This window comes from Tyto alba, unplaced genomic scaffold, assembly GCF_018691265.1.
Source record: "Tyto alba isolate M040663 unplaced genomic scaffold, T.alba_DEE_v4.0 Super-Scaffold_23, whole genome shotgun sequence".
Taxonomy (NCBI): domain Eukaryota; kingdom Metazoa; phylum Chordata; class Aves; order Strigiformes; family Tytonidae; genus Tyto; species Tyto alba.
Window position 1 is genome coordinate 25,634,920 of NW_024881297.1, and position 21,295 is coordinate 25,656,214.

The 21,295-nt window shown below is 42.9% G+C and overlaps 1 protein-coding gene across 1 annotated transcript; it reads left to right on the forward strand.

Moving 5' to 3' along the window:
- The first annotated feature begins 6,493 nt into the window (after positions 1-6,493).
- ETNPPL (ethanolamine-phosphate phospho-lyase) lies at positions 6,494-21,060 on the forward strand. The gene is made up of 13 exons (XM_032997810.2): positions 6,494-6,632; positions 8,547-8,665; positions 8,835-8,994; positions 9,884-9,958; positions 11,712-11,805; positions 12,803-12,919; positions 14,671-14,753; positions 15,255-15,480; positions 16,348-16,502; positions 17,216-17,305; positions 17,512-17,642; positions 18,518-18,585; positions 19,419-21,060. The coding sequence occupies exons 1-13, from the start codon at positions 6,577-6,579 to the stop codon at positions 19,548-19,550; spliced, it is 1,506 nt and encodes a 501-aa protein (XP_032853701.1). The 5' UTR covers positions 6,494-6,576; the 3' UTR covers positions 19,551-21,060.
- The last annotated feature ends 235 nt before the right edge of the window (positions 21,061-21,295 follow it).

The window sequence follows — 21,295 nt, forward strand, 5'->3', positions numbered from 1 at the left end:
ACACATGGGTCAGTATCGTATTATCAATACTAGAAATGTTTTGAGTGTCTTAGCACTGTAAATATGCCATGAGACCTCTTTTGATGAGTAGTGTAAAGAGTTGCAAGGTTTTTAATCACCCATTTTAATTTGTTATTAATTACCACTTTCTTGTGGCCTCTGGTCCTGACTTAATTGAACCCGATCAAACGGCATGCTTTTGTTTTTATTATTAAAATTTCTCCTTGTTTTTCAGTTGAATACTGTTTTGTTTTCTTTCAGTTTTGTACTTCAGGTTTTGTTTCTTGCTTGTGAGAAGTTGATCTTCAGAATTATTTTTACACTATTTATGATTTATTTTCATAATGTAAAAAGTGTGTAATTATTAAAATATTAATCCAACCATTGGTGCTGATTTTGCATAGTTATAAAGTTCTTAATGTTGATGCAAAAAATTATTCTACTCTGTCTGGATTGGAAAAAGTGTCTGCTGTGTTGTGCCAAACTGTAGTTTGAAATCTAGTGCAGGTCGTGTCCATCAGTATTCACATTCACACAAATATCAAGGCCTTTGCGCCATGTTCTACTTTCTTACAGTGTGCAATTAAAAAAAAAAAAAAAAAAACACAAACAAACAAAAAAAACCATCCTCCCTCTTCCTATTCTTAATGTGTCTTTTCCCTTCAAAGCCAAGTCTGTTCAGTCATCTTTTCTAAATGGGCAGCACAGGCTGTGGGCATCCACAAAAGTAAGGAAGAAGCTTTGCTGCAAACCCCAGAGCCTTTCCTTGCTCTAGAAAAGCTGCAAGGATCTGTGTATTAACCAGAAGTCAAAACTATTGTTCGGGCGAGTCCACAGACATCCTGGGATCCAAAGAAATAAAGCTGAAAGTCACCAGTCTCCTCTTTCTATAATACTGAAGGTGAAAAATAAACCTGAACTGCTGAGAAATAAAGATGTATGCAGGCCGTGTCATGAGTAACAGTGCAAACTAGAAAACGTGAATGTCTGTTTTACCAAAAATCCAGTTTGTTCAGAAAAAACGGAGTATAATACTTACTGCAATATTATGTATTCTCAAGTACACTGGTCTAAGATGACACATTTTTACAGGAGTCTTCTTGAAAGAAAGGCCTTCTTTTGAAAAATAAAATATGGCACAGCAGCTGTAATCTCTTCAAAGCATTATTTGAATGTTTGGGTTTTCCAAATCCCCAAATATTTCAGAAAAACAAAGCAAGCCCCATTGTTTCCCCTTCCTTCGCCTCAAAAATGCAGTCGCTCTAGGCTAAGGGAGAGAATGAGCACCATGGGGGTTTGAACTCTACTCTTGACTCCTGGCGATCTCCATAAATGTCCGTTAATCTTACCTAGCTCTGTTTTAGACTCGGGGGGTGGACACACACTAAAAGTTGCTGCTGCCGCCCTGGCTGGGCAGTCCCGACCCGGGCAAAGCCCTCGCTTCTGCTCCAGTCGCTCTTGCCCTTTTCTTTCTTCCATCTCCCTCCTTGCTTCTCCTTTCGTAGAGGAGGGAAGGTTGAGAGGGGAGCAGTTGAGGATGAAGCTGCGTTCTCAAACCCACAGGTGACCGAGGGCATCCGCAGCAAGGCAAGATCTCTCCTGCTCTGACGGGACATGGACAGAGTTCCTCTAACCGGGCCCAGCACTAAGCAGACATCACTCACTCTTCTTCCCATAGGGTTTCTTCTTCTTGGGCACCTCCTTGGCCTCCACAGGAGTTGTGGGCTCCGTCACGGAGATGCTGCTGCTGTTGGCCTGCCAAGAAACAAGCACAGAACACATTCTGGGCAATTGTTTCCCTCCGTTTTCCCCCTCGGTGCCGTAGCTCCTCTGATGTTAGCTGAGTCACCGTAGGCGCACTGCCTGCAGGCGACGTGGTTTTGGTGGTGACGTTACCAGTAAGGGAACTACCAACGCGCTCCGGCTGCTGCTGGAGTCATTTTACTGCCTCCCTGTTATTTTTCAGTATCGCACTCCCTCAAAGGTCAAACCTCAGCTAACCAATATCCTACAGCCTTCACATCCTACTGCACTCATGAGACATGACTTTCCTCTGGCATTTCCTCCATCATAATTCTGTGACGTGCCAAAGCACACACAGGGCTGCATGTGAAATGCCTGCCACTTCTCCCTCTCTCTTTTTTTTTTTTTAATGGAGCTTTTAATTAAATACTTAAAGGCCATTACTCACATTGAACTCTGCTTTGTGGACCTAGCAAACTTGCTGATCCCTACCCATTTCTACAGAAATCAAAAAAAATGCAACAGAACTAGCTTTTTATATCCTCATCTCACACAGGTTCACCTAGTGGTTCAAATATAACCACACACCAATAAGCGTTTAAAAACAAAAAGAACAAAACAAAACAAAAAGCTGACAAAACATTCATGTTCCAGCAAGTAGTAACAGCTGCACCCAAATAAATATTAATACAAAACAAACAAGGGAATGCTGAAGCATTTAAGTCATGTTCCTGCAAGCAGAATCTTTCTGTCTTGCCAGAGTTAATAATTTGTCTTTTCTTGTAGTTAATAATTTGTCTTTTCTTCTGTTGGCTTCTGCTAATTTCTAGACAGAGTACTCACAGGGCATTCTCCTCTCCTGACTGCAGCAGAAAAATACAGTGGTTTTGGATTCCTGCTCAAAATTTGGAGTTTGGATGTTCCATACACATGTATGTATATATGTGCATACAGACACATATATGTAAGTAGCTGCATATATATGCATGCATGCATATTAATATATATACATGACCTGTAGTGGTCAGGAAAATAATGTACATAAACCTTCTTAGAGACGTCACAGTCTGCTAGGATAGTTGTACTCAAGCTGCTTTAGTTTGTCTCTGAGGTCAAAGGTGGCCACAGCTCCCTGTCATATCAACCAAGACAGAATGTTCAATAACTAAGATATATCCTGATTATTTTTGTACTTGCAGGTTACTGCTTGACTGAGTTTTCCAAGTGCCCACACCTACACTGAGCAGTCACAGGCTCTCACTGGCATCACTTTCCTCTGGCTGCTCCCTCCTGGAGCTAATCAGTACCTGACAACTTTTTGCAAGCTTTTAGAAGCTCTCTTCTCTTTGGCATATCAAGATTTTTATAAGGTAATTGATTCTCATTGAGATAAGAATGATAAAAACAAATACGGCAAAAAAAAAATAGTAAACTAAGTTATCAACTCTCACTATTACAGCTTGTGTCAGAAAGGTGTGTACAGAATAAATTTGCCATTTAAAAATCTGCAACTGCCAACACTACTGGTACGTTCAGCATTGAAATGATTCTCAACAAAAATTATTCAGAACCCAGCAAGCATGCAAATGGGTCTGGAAAGTAATGCCATGAGGCTCTGGAAGTAACACGATCTTGCTCTTTTCTGCCTTCCCCTCGGCCTATGTGTACCCAATTAACACACCCTGCACTCAGCTGACTGGGGGGCCTGCTGCACCGACCACCGCATCAATTCGCAGACAAGTCCATCCCCATCCCCGAGAAGGTGCAGGCAGGTACAGTTTGTCCGTCTTTACCTTTCTGTGCTGAAACAGATCTTCAGTGCAGATCATTTTTCACTGACGATCTGTAATGAGCGTGCCTCTCTGGATGCACTAGCAATACATTGTTTTTCAGAGGAACAGTAACTCCTTAATCAGTTAAATAGGGTGACAAAGGCACCTTACTTGGATACTTTGTGTAGGTCTTAGAAATACTTACTCCTTTTCATCATTCATATGGGGAGCCAGGCTGCTGGTTGCTGGTACCCTGCCAGGACAAAGCCCTTAAACAAAGTGTGCAAAAAATTCAGTTAAAATGTTCAGAAAGCAAACAGAGCAGGACAGAGAAAAGAGTATTTAAAAAACAAAACAAGACAAAAAAAATACAACCCACGAGTATATATTAAAAAAAAAAAAAACAAAAACAAAAACAAAAACAAAAACAAAACAAAACAACTATTTTAATAATTCTCTATATCATGGAGAAATAGCTGCTGGTATTTACTCCACAGCATTATGAGGGCAAGCGGAAGGAGTGGGAGAGGTCTAAAGAAGCCAAGTGACAAGGTGCTGGAAAGCCCTGTGTCTCAGGCAGGGTCTCTGTCTGCTAATTGGAGAGGGGGAGAGACCTCTGCTCTACACATGAGACTTGGCAGGCTTGCTCCTGCTGATAATATCAAAAGAGCGTGCAAGAACTATGAGCCAAGAGGGAGGGATCTTTTTCTTCTTAAGCCTCTTCCCATGGCTGTGAAGGATCAGAGAAACACCACACATACCCAACAAGCTACTTCACCTACCACGCTTTCCTGACAAAGTTTAATATTGCTTCAAGCAATTAGTAATCTAGCTGTGAACAAACCTTCTTTTGCTAAATCTGGAACAAAAAAGCCCTGATACAAGCAGGGCTGGCTGCTGCTGTATGCTTGTAAAGGCACAGAAGCACGGTAGCTTGCATATCCCTTAAATCTGTTTGTGGTCCAGGGTTTCTGTGCGAGCAAGACCGGGCAGGTCAGCATAACCAGCTGAAATGTGTCCGTGTTAGCATTCCCAGCAGCCCGGGAGGAGACCGAGGCTGTGCTCGGCACCGGCAAAGGTCAGGCACCAGCCGGGTGTGGGAGAATCCTCTCTCCTGAAATGCCTTCAGACTCGCAGGCTCGCACTCTGCCATCCATCACCTGCACTCAGCCTTTCTTTACATGACTCTCACAAAGGGATTGCAGTTAAATCCAGCATACCGTGTGTACAACTTGGACTACGTCTACCCTATGCTAAATATCATTCCCCAGCTTTCAGATCTGCAAGCAGAATGGAAAAGCATGGCAGACAGCATTCCTGGCAGGCTCTAGCCTAGGCTCCTTCTGAATGTTAGAAGATCTAAATGCCTGTTCTCTTGAGACGCATCAGTGAATCCCATCGCTGCCTGTACAACACTGCCCTAGCTGACAGCTTTGACAGCTCCCTCGTATCTTTGAAGTCCATGCCTTCTGCCTGGGCAAGGCACTGAAGACAGGCAGCTGCTCTCTCTGCTGGGATCTAGAGGTGTAGCTGCTGGTGCCTCCGACTACATGGCTGTCTTGTTGGTTGGTGAGTCAAGGTTTCCAATGGAGCAGGAATGCAGGAATGTGAGAGTTCCAGAGCTTCAAATTAACACTGTCTGAAGAAGCTCACGAAAACGCCTGTATGAAAAGACATGCTTGACTAAAGAAGCAGAAAGGTGGCTTATTGGCAGAGATATAAAAAAAAAAAAAAAAAAAAAAAAAAAAAAGTAAAAATCAGGAGGTGTCTTCCATCTGCAGAATTTGGGACAGCTTACTGGATACTGCTCTAGAAAAGACAAGTATCATCAGCACGGGAAATTGTGTGTCTTTACATATGCTCTCTGAAAACCCTTCCAAACATAGCGCTGCAGGTGGCACAGCCGAGCTACAGATGGGGTAGCAGGGACGTGGGCGCAGGTTTTGCTGCTGCCTGCCCATGCAGCTCAAGGAGCAGCCTCCAGACGAGGAGGGAGTGGGTGCACCCAGGGCAGGGAGAAGGTAAAGGTGAGGTGCTGCGCCAGCAGCTTTGCTGTTTGGAAATGCGATGCCTCTTGACGTGAATTCTGCCCTTCTTCCCCACAAAATCATCCCCTCTTTTTCTTACGGGCTTTGATGTCCAGTGAGATGGTTATCATGGGTAACGGGGAAGAAATGTCACATTCAGGCAAATCACTTCTACATTGGCACTGCGGTTAGAAAGGGATCATAGGACTGGTTATACATAGGTCTTGCCTAGGCTGAAAAGGGGTGTACCAATGCATTGGAGCAGCAGGGCTAGAGCTCTTTTCTACTTACATGTATAGAAGCATAGAAAACCATAGCTTTTCCTAATTTGCCCTGCTTCACAAGAAATACAGATACTGGCTTCCATGGGACATACGCAAGTACATCTCAGCCCACATCTACGAACGGGTTCTGGGAGACGAGGAGCTGGGAAGGTCCTTGAACCATGACTCTAATTTCGATTAAATCAATTGCTTGGTGCCCCACCCACCCCACCCTCCCCACCCCACCCCGGCACGAGGATGTCTGTAGCAGAAGCCCTTTGGCCACCCAAACGACCCCCGAAAGGCGAGCAGCCACAGGCCCGTCCCTCCGTGGCTTGTTTTGCAACTCGGTGCCGTTTTGCATCACGAGAAAGAAAAAAACAAAAACAAAACAAAACAGAAAAAAAAAAAAAAAACAACAAACAAACAAACAAAAACCAAACAAACAAACAAACAAAACACAAAAACAACTGAAAAAAAAAAAAACCTAACAACAACAACAACAAAAAAGAACACTCAAAAGCCTGAATAGTAAGAACGAGTAGTCCAAAAGGAAAAAACAGACGGGCAGGGAGTTGGAGGGGTGGGGGGAGGCTGGACGGGCCGTCTTGCCGGAGAGGGCGGCAGGGAGGCAGGCGGGCAGGGAGGAGGGGTTTGTTGGGGGCCGGCGCCCGCATAAGAAGCCGTGCCGTGCCGTGCCGTGCCGTGCCGTGCCGTGCCGTGCCGTGCCGTGCCGTGCCGTGCCGTGCCGTGCCGTGGGCTGCCGTGGGGATGGAGCAGCGCTACAGCAAGGCGGAGACCCTCGCTCTGCGGAGGAAGCACATCGGGTAGGGGCGGCGGCGGCGGGGCCGGCAGCGAGGAGGAGGAGGAGGAGGAGGAGGAGGAAGAGGAGGAGGAAGGTCTCCGGCGGCTGCACCGTCCCCCGCGGCGGTGACAGCGCCCGGCCGACCCCGCTCGGCGCTGCCCGGGGGCTGACAAGCGCTCCGGCCCCACGGAGCTGGGGGGGCGGACGGACGGGGGGGGGGACGGACGGACAGACAGACAGACAGACAGGCGGACGGACCCACGACCTGCCAGCCTTTCAGCTTCCCAAATCTTTGGGCCACTTCTCGTTCACGTTGCGGGCGGGATTGCGGGGGGGATGCAGTCATTGAAACACAGCGCACATCGAGCGCCACTTCAATTTTTTTTTTTTTAACAGATCAAAGCATTCAATCAGAATGTGGTACCCGGGTGTATGTCTGAAATGCGGCTGTGCAGCGTGGTTTGGGGTTTTTTTATTTATTTTTTTAGTGAATAAACTGCATGCTCCTGAAAAATACACTTCACTGTCAAATGAAGCAGAGGAGATCTCTTAAACTGAGTTTAACTGGGGGAAATGCAGGGAGGCTGCTGGCAGCTGTCACCTGATCAAAAGTCCTGGCTGTGCACATACCTGATCCCACTGTGTTACTATATTAGTTCCTCCAGAACGTGCAGATTAAATTCTTTCTTCAGTAGGTGTCGCCAGGTGAAAAATAAATCCAGATTATTAAAAACTGTGCTGGCTATTTGCTGACTGCACCCTAAATGTGTGGCCGATACAGAAAGCTCACTAAAGATTCTTACAAGTCATGGCCTCATAAAACGAGCACATCAACCTCTCTTTAGGGGCCAGCTCAGTGTTAAGGGACTCTTGCCAGTGCAAGGAATATAGGATTGGGTTGTGCCAGGCAAACAAACTTTCACAGAATGGACTGACACCTCTTAGAAGAAAAAAATGAATCCAGAAATAGCCAGTGATGACAATGTGCACTGCTTTTAAAGAATACTGGAGGAATAGCCAAAGATGTCAGAAATGAACTATACAACAGGGCCAGAAACTGTGAGAAAGCAAGTAAATGACTTCACTTTCTAGGAGCCACTTTTAGGATTTACAAGTTCATAATCTCGATATAGCTGACAATAATTGTCTGAGTTAGCTGGAAATAACTGTGTTACTAAAAGTTCAGAAGACTTTCCTTCTGCTCAGTAATATCATTTAACAGAATTACCAAGCTGTCATGTTCTCCGGGGGGGGGGGGGGGAGAGTTGGGGAAAGAAAAAAGGAAGAGCATTTGAAGAGTAGTTTGGATAATTTTACAAGGAGTCTGAGTTTTGCTGGAAGCCAATGCTGTTTAGGTGCTTCTAAAAAGCTGCTTTTAAAGATTTTATCCAAAGCTGTCAGGATGAGATAGTGAGATTTTTAGACCCTGCTCAGCACCTCTGAAAATAAAGCCTGCAAGGCATTAGTGTTTTCTTCTTGAATGTGACTTCTATATGATACAGTCAGTCATTGCATAATGCTTTTTTTGGCTATAGTATAATAAATTATTCCCAGGGAGTTAATTGGACATACATGCTCATAAGGCATGTAAACAAACAGAGCTACAGCCTAGAAACGCAGAAGGACATATAAGGACCTGGAATGACTTGCAGTCACTGTGCTCCTGTGAAACCACTTGCAGACAGAGCCATGCTTTGAAAATGCCCTTATTAAAGACCTACTTTTGTTCCCACTGAGCCGGGGGAGGTGAGTGGGGGCTGTTTTTAATTTCAGCAAGAGCCCCGCTTGACCACCATCTGAACCACTCACAAGCTCTTTGCAGAGGAAGACGGTTGTCTCCAGGACTGCAAAAGATCAACCCCCTCAACAACAGTCAAAGGAGGGGGAACAACGGAGAAAACTAAAATGGTATTATTTTATATTATTTTTTTTTTAGGCCTTCCTGCAAAGTTTTCTTTGCCAAGGACCCTCTGAAGATAGTGCGTGCTCAGGGCCAATATATGTTTGATGAAAAAGGAGAAAAATACTTAGACTGTATCAACAACGTTGCACATGGTAAGCAGTTTAATTTGTCAGACTGCCTCTATTCCATCCTTTTGAACAGAACACACTTTTTCTAAGAGATGATGTTCACAGTGCTTCTCTGAATCTCCTTGCGTGGTTCAATAACTGACTGCTTGCTGGTAATAACTGATTTTTTTTATTTTTTTTTTTCCCTTTTTAGTTGGCCACAGTCATCCATATGTGATAAAGGCTGCAACAAAACAGATGGAACTGCTCAACACAAATTCCAGGTTCCTGCATGACAACCTTGTTCAGTATGCGCAGCGTCTGACAGCTACCCTGCCTGAGAAACTCTCTGTTTGCTATTTTGTTAACTCTGGGTATGTCTGAATTTTATTTCTTTTGCATTGTGACTATTTTGCTCCTGTTTGTGATGGACACTCAGAACAGCTTGATCTAAATCTCACCAAGTAGGACTTTGTAATAAGCAACAAAGGTATTTCTAGTATTGCTCAAAGGATCATTCCTATTTGCAGCTGTCATATTCAGTGTGATGGCTCAGTGCAAGAGAGCCAAAACACGAAACTGGTCTTCTGAATGCTATGCAAAAAAAAAAAAAGGCACAGGGCAAAGCAAGAAAAGCAAATTAGACTGCAAATTGGTGAACGTTGTGTACATATTAGTGAATGCTATCTGTAAGCTGACACAGGACCTTAGAAACAAGTAGTCTTCTTTAGGCAGTCCGTTCAGTCTGTGATCCTTTGCGTTTCCAGAACGGACAACCTGCAGGGACTTGTGAGCAGAGGGGCTGCTATGGGTCGGGATGCAAGTTTGAGCCTTCGTGCGGGGAGCAGATTTGCATTCTCTGCTGCCTGATGGTGCAAGCGGTGGGGAGGACGGAGCCACGGTGGAGGGCAGGAGACGGGGCTGGCGCACTGTTGCCTTTCGAGCATTTGCGGCTGCACTGCGCTCTCAGCTGCAAAGCCATCTCCTTTGTACCAAGAGGAGGTAAATGTCTACGAGCAAACTGGGGGAGAGAAAGAAAGCATCTCTTTGTTTACTGTTTATACAAAGAGCTGTTTTTTCTTTGCCCTCTTACATGGCATTTACAGTCTCAACATTAGCATTGTAATCTGTATAGTAACAGAGCCTGCTGTCTTGATTTATTATATCCATTAGTCCCTCCCGTGCCTCCTCTTCTGTGTCAGAATACCATTTTAACTGGAAACGTTTCCTCACTATTTTGTGGCTTTATCTGTTCTTACACAGGTCTGAAGCAAATGATCTTGCTTTACGACTGGCTCGGCAGTACCATGGGCACCAAGATGTGATCACCCTTGAAAAGTAAGTAGACAGTAGCTTATGTGAATGCAGCCAGCAACTCCTGCTGCTACTTCAGAAGCAGCTTTGCAACAACCCCCTGCTGTTTGTACTCCACTGCCTGCTGAAAGAAAACCTTTGTTGCTTTCATACTAGAACAGGTCAGGAAATCCCTTTTCCACATTTGGATAGAGACAAGTTTTGACGATCTCTTGAAAAATAAGCTTGTCAGTCACCCCAGAAGGTCAATCACCTGTTACAGGGCATTTCCCATAGACGCCCAAAGCAATTCAGGCCAGAGACTTGGATGTTGCTTTTCAACATCAGTGAGTAGTCTGGCCACTGGGGTGCTCTGGAAGAGGGTTTTCTGTTTGTCACGGTCTGCTGAACATGTTTGGTTTTGTGCAAATAAATATTCAGTGGCCGAGAAGAAAGATCCTGTAGCCCTGCAGCAGTGCTGCACCGATGCTGAGCTTTCTTCCAGTGAACACAAGCGCACGCACAAAACCAAGCAGCTCCCAAATCAGGAGGCAATGAGAGCTGTTAGCTGTGGGAAAGGTGGCTGACAATGTCTCTGGGTTTCCCTATCCTGGATGCAGCTGTAAGGTTGGTGACGCTGCTGTAGGGCTGGATCTTCTTCTCAGGTTGTGATGAGAAACTCCAGCCAGAGCAACCGCGAGAGCACTTGTCACGGTTTAAATGGCACAAAGCTTGTTTGACTCAGCCCTGCTCAGATCCCCGTTAGCCCTCCTTGACTCACAAGGCCAAGATTTGGAGCCACTGAGAGCAGCATCCATCAGGAGAGGCTGAGGATGGAGCTGGCTCCATCACTGTTTCACTTCAACATCTGGTCTTCCTGAACACCACAGGGTATTTCTTTGCCCTGGTCTTAAGGCTCTGTAGGCTTTTGCCATAGCTACCATCCCAGTCAAGGTGGGCTCTCTGTCCTTTCTTTGTGTCCATCGTCAGATTTTGTTGGTTGGCTGGTGGAAGGTGTAAAGAAGACAAAGAAGTTCAAAAACATCCTCACTACCCTATGTGTGTGCTACTATGAGATTGTGACATCGCTTTGATTTGAGGTTCCCTTCACTTCAAATTTATGGCTGAATGAAAGCGAAAGCTTCCCTGAATGAAGCTGCTACATGTTTTAGGTTCAGAAGGCTCTGTTTTCCTAATTTCTAAATCAAATTCGCCTCAGTGGTAACCAGTGTTAGCATACCCTGCTATATAAAGCTTTTATATTCAAACAGTACTCGTCCTTATCCTGAAAGTGGCTTCTGCCAAACAGTTCAGCCTCTAGGGCCTTCAGGGTAGGTAGCAGTGTGCTTCCTTCCGATGCAATGCACGCTCTTGAGAGCCTTTGCAATGGTGTTGGGGTCTAGCTTGCAAAGCTTGGCTTGGCCAGAGGGGGGCCCACAGGTTGGAAGGGAGGGAACTGGACCCCCCACTTCAACTGCCAGGTAAGGCTGCTAGGGCAGCCACCTTAGAGGTGGTGCGGTCCAGGGGACATCATCGTGGTCTGTCCCCATGCCGGGACTTGATTCTATGCAAGAAAAAACCCTCCTGGTCCCAGTCTTGCTCGTGAATTAAAGCCAACAGCAATTTCATATTGCCTTTGAGAGAAAAATTGAATAAATTAAAGCAAGTTCCCTTCACAAACAGTGCTACTGTGTTGCAGATACAGTCGCTTATTCTGGATTATTTATGGGCACAGTTGTAAATTTAGCTCTTCTATACATTTGGTGAAAAGTGACTTCAATATTTAACACTCATACAGTGCTTACCATGGCCATGTTACATCTCTGATTGACATCAGTCCCTATAAATTTAATCAGCTGGGAAAGGACAGCAAGAAGGAGTTTGTGCATGTGGTAAGTGTGGTTTTTTGCCTTTTGTCATTTTTATGCCTGTTATGCAGCATATTGAATTACCTGCTTCTGGTGTAAATATACTTTAATTCTGTTTTGCTGATGCTACAGTACATATACTTGGCTGTTTGTTAGTGGATTAAATACAGCAAAATTGTTTGCTTTTGGATTTCTAAGAGAGTATTCAGCTGTGTGGCCGATTTCCTCCATAATGCCACAAGTTTCCTGAGTCATAGCACTGTATAGTTACACAGTTTGAAGAAATTAGCCAGTATCTGTTGTGTTGGTTTTGTTAAAGATATGCAGGACTTGAGTTTACTTCCAAAAACTGGAAGGCAGACCCCCACAGGTTCACATAGATCTGGGTGTAGAGCTCCTGGTTGTCCAACTGACCAGGATACTGTTTGATTTTCAGCCTGAACTTGCATATCTTAATGACAAAAATAATTCTCAGCCCAGGGATGTACACCAGGCAGGTCTTTCCCATCTAGACCACCTCGCGTTAACCACACTGCCTAAGTACTGTCCACCTTTTTCTACCACTTCTATTATTTACTGAACCTCTCCCACTCCCAACACTGTTTGTAGAGGCTTGAAGGTCATACAGATCTGTACCCTGACAAGGATGCTGGATGGGAAGTGACAGACTGGAGAACCCCATTCTCCAATTGCAGAAATGGATCTTTCTGCAAGAATCTGAAATAAGATGAGGACTCAGTATTGTGTCTTGGGGGAGAGGAGGGACAGTCTTGAAAGGTGGATGAGGAAGATGACGGCTCTTTCAACAGCTGCGTTCAGTAATGTTGAACACATCACAGGGCTGGATTGAGTTTTAGCTCCTGTAAGCATTTTTGCAATTCCATGCAGAAAGTCAGGCTGTACTAACTTCTATTATCTATCTGGGTGGAAAGACAAAAACATAGAGCAGTAGAAAAAAAAAAAAAGTAAATGCTCCACAGAAGGATGGGCTTTAAAAATAAAATAAAATTGGTCTTTTCAGGCTCCTTCTCCAGATATCTACAGAGGGAAATATAGGGAAGACCACCCAGATCCAGCAGGTGCTTATGCTGAAGAGGTGAAAAAGATTATTGAAGAAACACAAAGGAATGGACGCAAGGTGTGTGTTTTGTGCTCTAGAAATGCCAAGGCTTCATCTATTAAGTGTGGCATGGGGGCATGAAACAGGCAACTAAGGACATATTTCTTTGCTCAGTTTCCCTTTCTTCCCCCTGCCCTTCATTTTTCTACGGTGGGTTCTATGTTCAGAACGGGCCATTTTTTTACCTGATGCTCTTTTCGTAATTTTTCTAGGCATCATGAAAGGATCAATAATACAGTTGTAAATAAGCGAATATAGTCAAAGCAGTTTCATTTCCTATTGTATGCATTGAATCAGTAGATTGTAAATATCTTAGGGCAAGCTTTGAGGTCAGCTGAGAAACTACATCACAAATTCTAACAAGGATACATAAAAGTCTCCAGGACATGGAAAAAATATGCTAGATAAAATCTTGTTACTATGTTCCTAAGTCTAGTAGCTTACAATAACTTTGGAGTCATCCAAAAAGGGAAACCTTTCAATCCTACACAATATGACCTTGATAAAAACAGACAATTTCTGAACAGGTTTACCTAAAATGTGTGTTAATGTTTTATATGATGGCATTAGTGTTTCGAGGCATGTAGGGCTTGATCCAAAGTCCACTCAAGTCCCAGAAAACTTCAGTGGAGATTGGAACAGCATGTTCCCTTATAGTCCAATGGACTTGCATCACTCTTCTTTTAGTTTCTTCATCAACTTTTTTTTATTCTCTACTAACGGATAGTTTTGGTTTTTTCTTCCCTTGTTTCCTTTCTTTTGCCTATTTCTTAGGTTTTGGTGACATAGACCTGTGGCAGGACAAGTTGTGCTAAAGGCTAAGCCTCACATGCTACGGGAAGCTTCGTACTCTTTGGCCGTAGCATGCCTCTTCAAATATAGTGTACGGTTCTTTACACGTTACTGCTCGGCCTTGTTTCCAGGAAGACTGCACCAGCCCAGAGAGACCTCTTGATGCTCAGGGAGGGGTTCACAAATGGTGTGGGGATGCAATCCCTTAAATAGCAGACTAATGCTGAGACTTTGGGGTAATATCGTATATCTGCTGCATAGCCCTCTGCTGTTGACAAGAAACGAATTTTGATGTTCCAGTGTATCTGATCTGCTGCTCTTACCCTTCCTGACTTGAAATAACTTTCTTTTTCATTCCTAGAAACTGGAATTATTTCACCTGTAGAATTTTTCTTCTCTTTTGTCAAGTGCCTCATGCTGACATTTCACTTGTGTAGTTATTTTCATTAGATGGGGGTGCCCAAAGCGTAGCCTCAGGTCATCTTACACTTCAGATTCTACCCACCTCTACCTGGCATTCGAGATTGAACAAAAAGGCTGATCATCACATACACCCATTACTGGAGAGCCTTGATATTAAGCAAGTTTCATTAGCCTCTGGGGGAAAATGGCAAACACTGTTGTGTGTCTTCTGTAAATTTAAATTTGTAAATAAATTCACAGAGCTCCCAGGAGCCTGATCCAGCCTCCACTGACACCAGTAAGTGTCTTCCACTTCAGCAGCTGTAGGACTGGATCAGTCCTTGTATTCCCACCAGGTTGCAAAGGTGGCCCTGGCTACTGCAAATTTGGGCACCCCAGATTACAAACTGAATAAATTCTTTAGCCATAGCTGTTCTCAAGAGTCCTCAGTTTTCCGACCCATTGCGTGATTAAATTAAGGCACGTATTTAATCATTTATTTCTAGACTGTTAGATGTCTGTGCAAAGGCCAAGCAGAGATGAACATACCTCTCACCTGAGTTTGTTTTTTGTAGATTGCTGCCTTCATAGCCGAATCCATGCAGAGCTGTGGAGGCCAAGTAATTCCACCTGTGGGCTATTTCCAGAAAGTGGCAGAGTACGTACATCACTTTAGAAGGGCATAACTGTAAACTTAACCAAAGAAACAGGTTTTTCACTATAGGCTTATCCAATCAATTCAGCTATCACCTTCTCTTGGCTATCTGTGGTTCCTTTCTACTTTTGGAAGAATAGGATTCCACTTCTATTTTTTATGGAACATCAGCTGACTATTTTTAGCTGGATAACTGTCTTTAATCCTCAGGCCATAAGTTTGATGGAAGATGAAGTTACACCATCATATATATAACCTTGCAGTACCATTACAGTATCCCTATTTTGCATCAGAGTATAGATTTTTTTTTTTCTTAAAATTAACTAAAAATTTTATCACATTAAGTAGCTATAGCTGTGTTTCAGCAGCCATGTTCTTTCTTTTTTTTCCTAACCTGGTTTCACACTAGAGAATTCCTGTAATGCAAACTCCCTTGTCCTAAATTGCCTACTTGAGACATTTACTGCAGCACCAGTCATTCAAACTATTGTTTGTTTTCAACAGGTACGTGCGTGCAGTGGGTGGAGTGTTCATAGCTGATGAGGTCCAGGTTGGCTTTGGCAGGGTTGGGAAGCATTTCTGGGCATTCCAGCTACAAGGCGAAGACTTTGTGCCTGACATTGTCACCATGGGAAAGCCCATTGGTAATGGCCACCCTATGTCTTGTGTGGTCACAACAAGGGAAATCGCTGAAAGTTTTGGTGCCTCTGGACTGGAGTATTTCAATACAGTAAGTTCACAAGTGAAGGTTTGCCTTTTTTAATTTTGGTCTGCATTTAGCAGTTGAAAGTTGTTTGGGTGATTCAGCTACCATCTGCATCCATCACTGCATCACATTACTAAAAGTTAGAGTCAACCACAGTCTAATATCTAAAAGCAAGTGGAGAGGCTTTGAAATACGCTCTCTACCGAGTGGTATATCTTAATGTGGACGAGCACTAGCTCTCTGGCAAGTCATGCATCTCAGATCCCATTCATACAGATAAACTCTTCCTTGTTTCCCTCTCTCACTGTCTCCCCTCTCTGAAATGGTGACCATGTAAAATTTCTTTTTCTGGGATAGGCTCAGTGCTGATGGGGCTTATGCCCTGGCAGACCTTGCTCTGCAGTTGTCACCTAACAAAACAATGACCCTTTAACAGGAAACATTTGATCTGTGTGCATGCCACAGAGGAGCAGCTTTCTTCTTGTTTCTGCTCCCGTGACTGAGCCAACTTCTCAGCTACCATGAATCACCATTTTCAATGTAGTTGATACACTCCAGCTCAAGAAATATTGGATCGCTCATTGCTCTTCACAGGAGCATTTTGCCTGCACATGCAGTCAGCAAACCGTGAGAGCAGTTTGAACACTTTGGCTGTGAAATCTTCAAATTACTGAAACCTAAAGCAGAGGAAGAGGGAGCCCCTCCCTCGGGCCTCTTACACTGCCCAGAGTGTGGGGGATGGTGCTTCACAGCCTGTATGGCACAAAATCCCCACCTCTTCAAGCTTTCCTCATGACATGCCAAGCAGGAGAGGCCAAGCGAAAACTACATGGAGAGCCACAGATGAATGTTTCTGACACGTTTTGTTTTCCTATTTGTTTTTGCTATCAGTTTGGAGGCAACCCGGTGTCTTGTGCTATTGGTTTGGCTGTGCTGGAGGTAATAGAAAAAGAAGATCTCCAAGGAAATGCTACACGTGTAGGAAATTATCTCCTGGAGTTGCTGACTGAGCAAAAGGAGAAACATCCCTTGGTGGGAGATATAAGGTGGGTGCCTTATAGCAATGTCAGAGAAGAAAAATAACTGTGCTAGAAAAATCACCAAGTTTGGGGTGAAGGGAACACAGAAACATGACGTCATGATTATGCTACACCTCTTTTTTTAAAATGGACTACCCATCCATCTGCTTAGTTAGGTATAAGCATAGCCATGAGAAAAGCTCTGGGAGAGAGTAGGAGAAAGAGCCATCCATGTGCAATAGCCCCATTGTCAGCACACTGATGGGATGATGGAGACATTGTTCACACCTCTGGTCCATTACATTTGGAGATGTTAGTGTGGGTTTTTCTCTTCTCATGCTACTACCATGATAACTGCCTTCAGGTTTTTGGGGAGGGAGGTTGTGTTGTGGGGTTTTTTTAGTTCTTGTTTTTGGTTATTTGTCTTCCACAGTTCCCTGGACTGAGGTTTGCAGGATAAGAGAGAAAGAAAATTAATCTATCATTCTTAACTGGCCACATAGTCTTAATGAGCCAGCTAAATTTATTTATACAGAAATATGTTATCTCACTTTATTGTCTGAAGTAGCCAGTGCCAAAAGTCAACCAAAGAGAAAGTCTCCTCTCTTTCCTGCTCCTTCCCAGTTTGCACACCAGGGAAGGGAACTGCAGTTGTTAGAAACACCTTTTGCATTTGCAGCAGAAGGCTTGGGTTACTGACAATGGATTTCACTTGTCTGTATTTTTTTTCTTTACTCCAGGGGTGTTGGATTGTTTGTTGGAGTGGATCTAGTGAAAGATCAACTAAAGCGAACACCAGCCACAGCCGAAGCCCTTCATCTTATTTACAAGTAAATGGTCTTTAAAGACTATGTGCAGTGATCACAGCCTCCTAATGTTCCCCTGCAGTTAGTCACTAATTTCAGTTTAAATTTGTGTAGCTTTTGATAATATAGTACTAGAAAAAGTTTCAAAATCTAACTCAACCTGAAGGGTCTAACAGGACACGATATAGTTTTATACCTGTGTCTAACGCAGATGTTTCCTCTTCCCACAGGCTGAAAGAGCATCAAATCCTTCTTAGTGCAGATGGACCCCACAGAAACATACTAAAATTTAAACCACCGATGTGTTTCACAATGGAAGATGCAAAACATGTAGTGGAAACAATTGATGCACTTCTCACAGGTATGTATGCTTTAGTGCTCAAAGGAACACTCTTTGTTCATTTCCCACCAGATGAGCTGTTAGAAACGCCGGTGACCATAATCTAGGCTGTAATCAATTATATTTCTTACCAGTAGTCCAAACTGCTGTTCTTAATGCCAATTATTATAAGTAAATAAAAAGCCCCATATGTACTTTATCCAAACTTTTAGGCAAAATACTGCTCTTGATACTTTCTCTCACAGATTCAGTGTTACTACTCATTTCTGGTCTTATATGTTGTATGTTAAGGAGCAAATATATTAATTCAGCACAGACATGAAAGACTGCTGAAACACTGGTGAAACTTTCCATAACGTGCTCTACCTTTCCATTTTTTTTTTTTTTTTTTTTTTTTTTTTTCCAGTTGGCATACTGGAACATGATTTTCTCACTCAAATTTAGCCTGAAGGTTTTCAGACTCTATTTATCTTCTACCTGGGGACCAATACAGGGAAAAATGTCAAGTATACTATTAGCGTATAGGACTCTCCAAGCCCATTCTTCATTGAATGTTCCTATCTCCTGAGATTATAACAGCTGGAGTTATATTGCTGAATAAAGGCAGAATTCAGCTCTGAAAGGTCTACCTGAACCCCCGTGCTACAGTCAAGCTGCTAATTTTTTTTTTTTTTTTCTCTAAATACAGCCAAGCTACACAGTTGTGATACGTTAATCACATTGCCTCAAAAAAATGTTTTAGGAAGTATTCATCATTTTTTAGTTATTCTTCAATATCATAAATGCCCAGAGGAATAGCTGATTAGGTATTTTTTACTTCAGCCAGCTGTTAAATTGACTGCATGCTTACTTACCACTCGTTCTTTTTAATTTAATTATTGTATTACTTTTTCTAGAAATGGAAGAGGCAACTGGTATGAAGACAGAAAATAAGGCATCTACAAATACACAATGTAAAATAAAAGTATGTTTTGAATTTTTTTGAACTGTTACACAGATAGGTGTTTGGCAAAGCACGTATAAATTACTTTGGTAGAGTGTGCCTTCATTTTTGGTGGTGTGAGTGGTTCTGTGTCTTGAAACTGGGCTCAGAATGTAACCCACTGCTAGAAACCTGATAGCATTGTGTTACTGGGGCAAATCTAAAAGAGATGAGTAATACATAACTACAATAAGAACCATGTTATAGACAAGCCCCTTACCTTGTCTCCCTTGTTGGCAAACAAGACCAACCAGACTTTGGGCTGCACAAAATTGTGAGCTCAGCAGTCAACAATTTGTCTAGTTTGAGGTATTGATGGATATTTGTCTTTCTAAGCAAGTCTTCAGCCTGGAAGGTGTCCGAGTTTTCGGAGAGTTCCAAGGATTTTGTTTCCACCATTGCTCTTTGAGTATGAATGATTGATATGCATCCAAATTAGGATTTATTAGGTTGCAGCCCCAGCTTTGGATTAATCATATATTATTTCTCACAACCTTAAAAACTTGTCCCTGAGCTGTTCCTTGGTGACTTTTCCAGCGATGCTGCAAATGGGGAAAGGCAATAGCTCAGCTACCTAGGGATGCAGTAATTAAGGCAGACACCCTATGGATTATTGGCTATCTAGACTGTACTAGATTTGTGATGCAAGCCTCCTCTTACAGGCATTTGTACACATTCGTTCAATTTCTTTCAAAACTAAGAAGATGTGCCAGTAAGAGGAGAGTCAGGCAGAGGCACCAAGTGAGAACCAAGTCCAATAGCTGCCTGTTGGAAGGCATGTGTGTGCCTTCACTGACGTTTCATTTCTGTTTCAGACCACTGAAGGGAATTCTCAACCAGAAGGTGCAAATGAAAGCATCGGCCATATGAACGGAGCTGCCTGCAGACAAGAAAATGGGCTTTATTCTAAAAAACACTCATTGCCAAGTAAAACAATAAGAACCTGAAGAGGGGAAGTTTCTTCATTCAGTTTGAATTCGTGTCTGGCTTGCTTTTGAGATGAAGAGTACAATAGTCCGAGTCCTAGGGATCTGTTTGAAGCCTAAGTCCTACCTTCCATAAACTGGCTGAATTCCTCTTAGCTTCAGTAGGAGTTTAAAATACCTTTTCGGATATATGAGAACTGCACCATGTGGCTTGAAATCTAGATGTGACAGAATGGACAAGTGATACACAAATACCCTGGTGCTGATGGCAGGCTTGACATAGGTACACAAATTCAGTGAAATCTGTGGATTTACCTATTTTACACAGAATCTGAATTGCTTAACCACCATACAAGCAAATGCCAATCCTATTAAGTTTAAAATTTTATGCTTAACCTGCTATTTTTACAATATTTTCAATTTCAATATATAATATTGAGATGTTAATTACTTCCCATGTTTTAATGGTTGAATTCACAAAACAACGCTTGAGAGAGAAATCATTATTATCTTCCAGTGTAACTTGGGTCCTATGGACCATAATCCCAGCTGATGTAAATTGGTGTAGCTTTCTTAATGTCAGCGATGCTCTACCAAGAGTCTACCACTGTGTGTGTAGAAACACAATGTTTATGCAGGGCATTCTCACTTTATGTTCAAAGAAAATGAAGAATCTGGATCCTAATTTTCTACATATAAAGCAACTTTTATAGATAACTATTTATATAGAGTGAGATTTTATGATTTTTTTTTTCTTCCCGGAAGTTTATATATTGAACCCTCTCAGTCAAAAAAATATGCAAGTAGAGAATATATCATTTCAGACACACTGATTGATTGAATTTAACCTGAGGGTCTCTCAAAATGAGGGTCCCAGGGACAGCCCAGCTTGCATTCGCTTGGATTTCAGTTGTTCTGACAATCATGGGAATTACTACTCAATCCTGTTGTAGCAGTGCTGTTACTTTTTGTCAGTGGCGATGAAGAGTTGCGTACCAGTTGCATGGGATGCTGACACATGAATGGCTATGCTAACATTTGATAGATTATTAAAATGAGAGGACCACTGCTCAAAACAAGCACACAGCCACTTTGCAGCCATTGCATAACTGTGCTGCAGATACTTTAGACTGACTTGCCTCCTTGTCAGTGTTAAATTTCAACGAGAGCACACAAGCCCTGCTTCTCTCTTTTAATACATGCACAACTCCATGCTATGGAAGACACTGAGGGCTTTACAAATGGTTTGTACTTCAGGGAAAAAAAAAAAAAAAAACAACAAAAACCACAAAATATATTTCCTCTTCAATTTTAATACCCTAAGTTCTGCTGTTTTGTAATTGCTGCTAATGACCCTACTGATATGACTGAAAATTGAGCACCTTATCTAATTTCATGTTTTCCACAATTTGCTCTATTACTATTGACATTTCCAGTGTAATGTCTTCCAACATGCACAAGCTGACCTATTTTCTGTTTCATGAGCCTTGAGTAAGTCTTTGTTAAAAATAAATCTCTGATTTGTAATTATGATGTCCTCTACAGAGAGTCTTTTTGTTTTAACTTTATTCTTCAGTAACACCTATTTTATGAGGGAAGTAACTTCAGATTTGGCTGGGGTTGTCTCCATGCCAAAGCAGAAGTGGCCAGGCTGTGTTTCCCTGAGGCCGTACACGTCGACAGTTCTTACCCTCTGAGCCAGATGTTCCCTCAGCTGCCACAATTCAGCCCCTGCTCACCCTGCACCAGGAAGGGCACCACAGGTC

What these genes read in the sequence shown, in the direction of transcription:
- ETNPPL (XM_032997810.2), top strand. Translation starts at nt 6,577, where the DNA reads ATGGAGCAGCGCTACAGCAAGGCGGAGACCCTCGCTCTGCGGAGGAAG. An exon ending in CTGCGGAGGAAGCACATCGG is followed by an intron (nt 6,633 to 8,546) that starts GTAGGGGCGGCG and finishes TTTTTTTTTTAG; the next exon opens with GCCTTCCTGCAAAGTTTTCT. An exon ending in TATCAACAACGTTGCACATG is followed by an intron (nt 8,666 to 8,834) that starts GTAAGCAGTTTA and finishes TTCCCTTTTTAG; the next exon opens with TTGGCCACAGTCATCCATAT.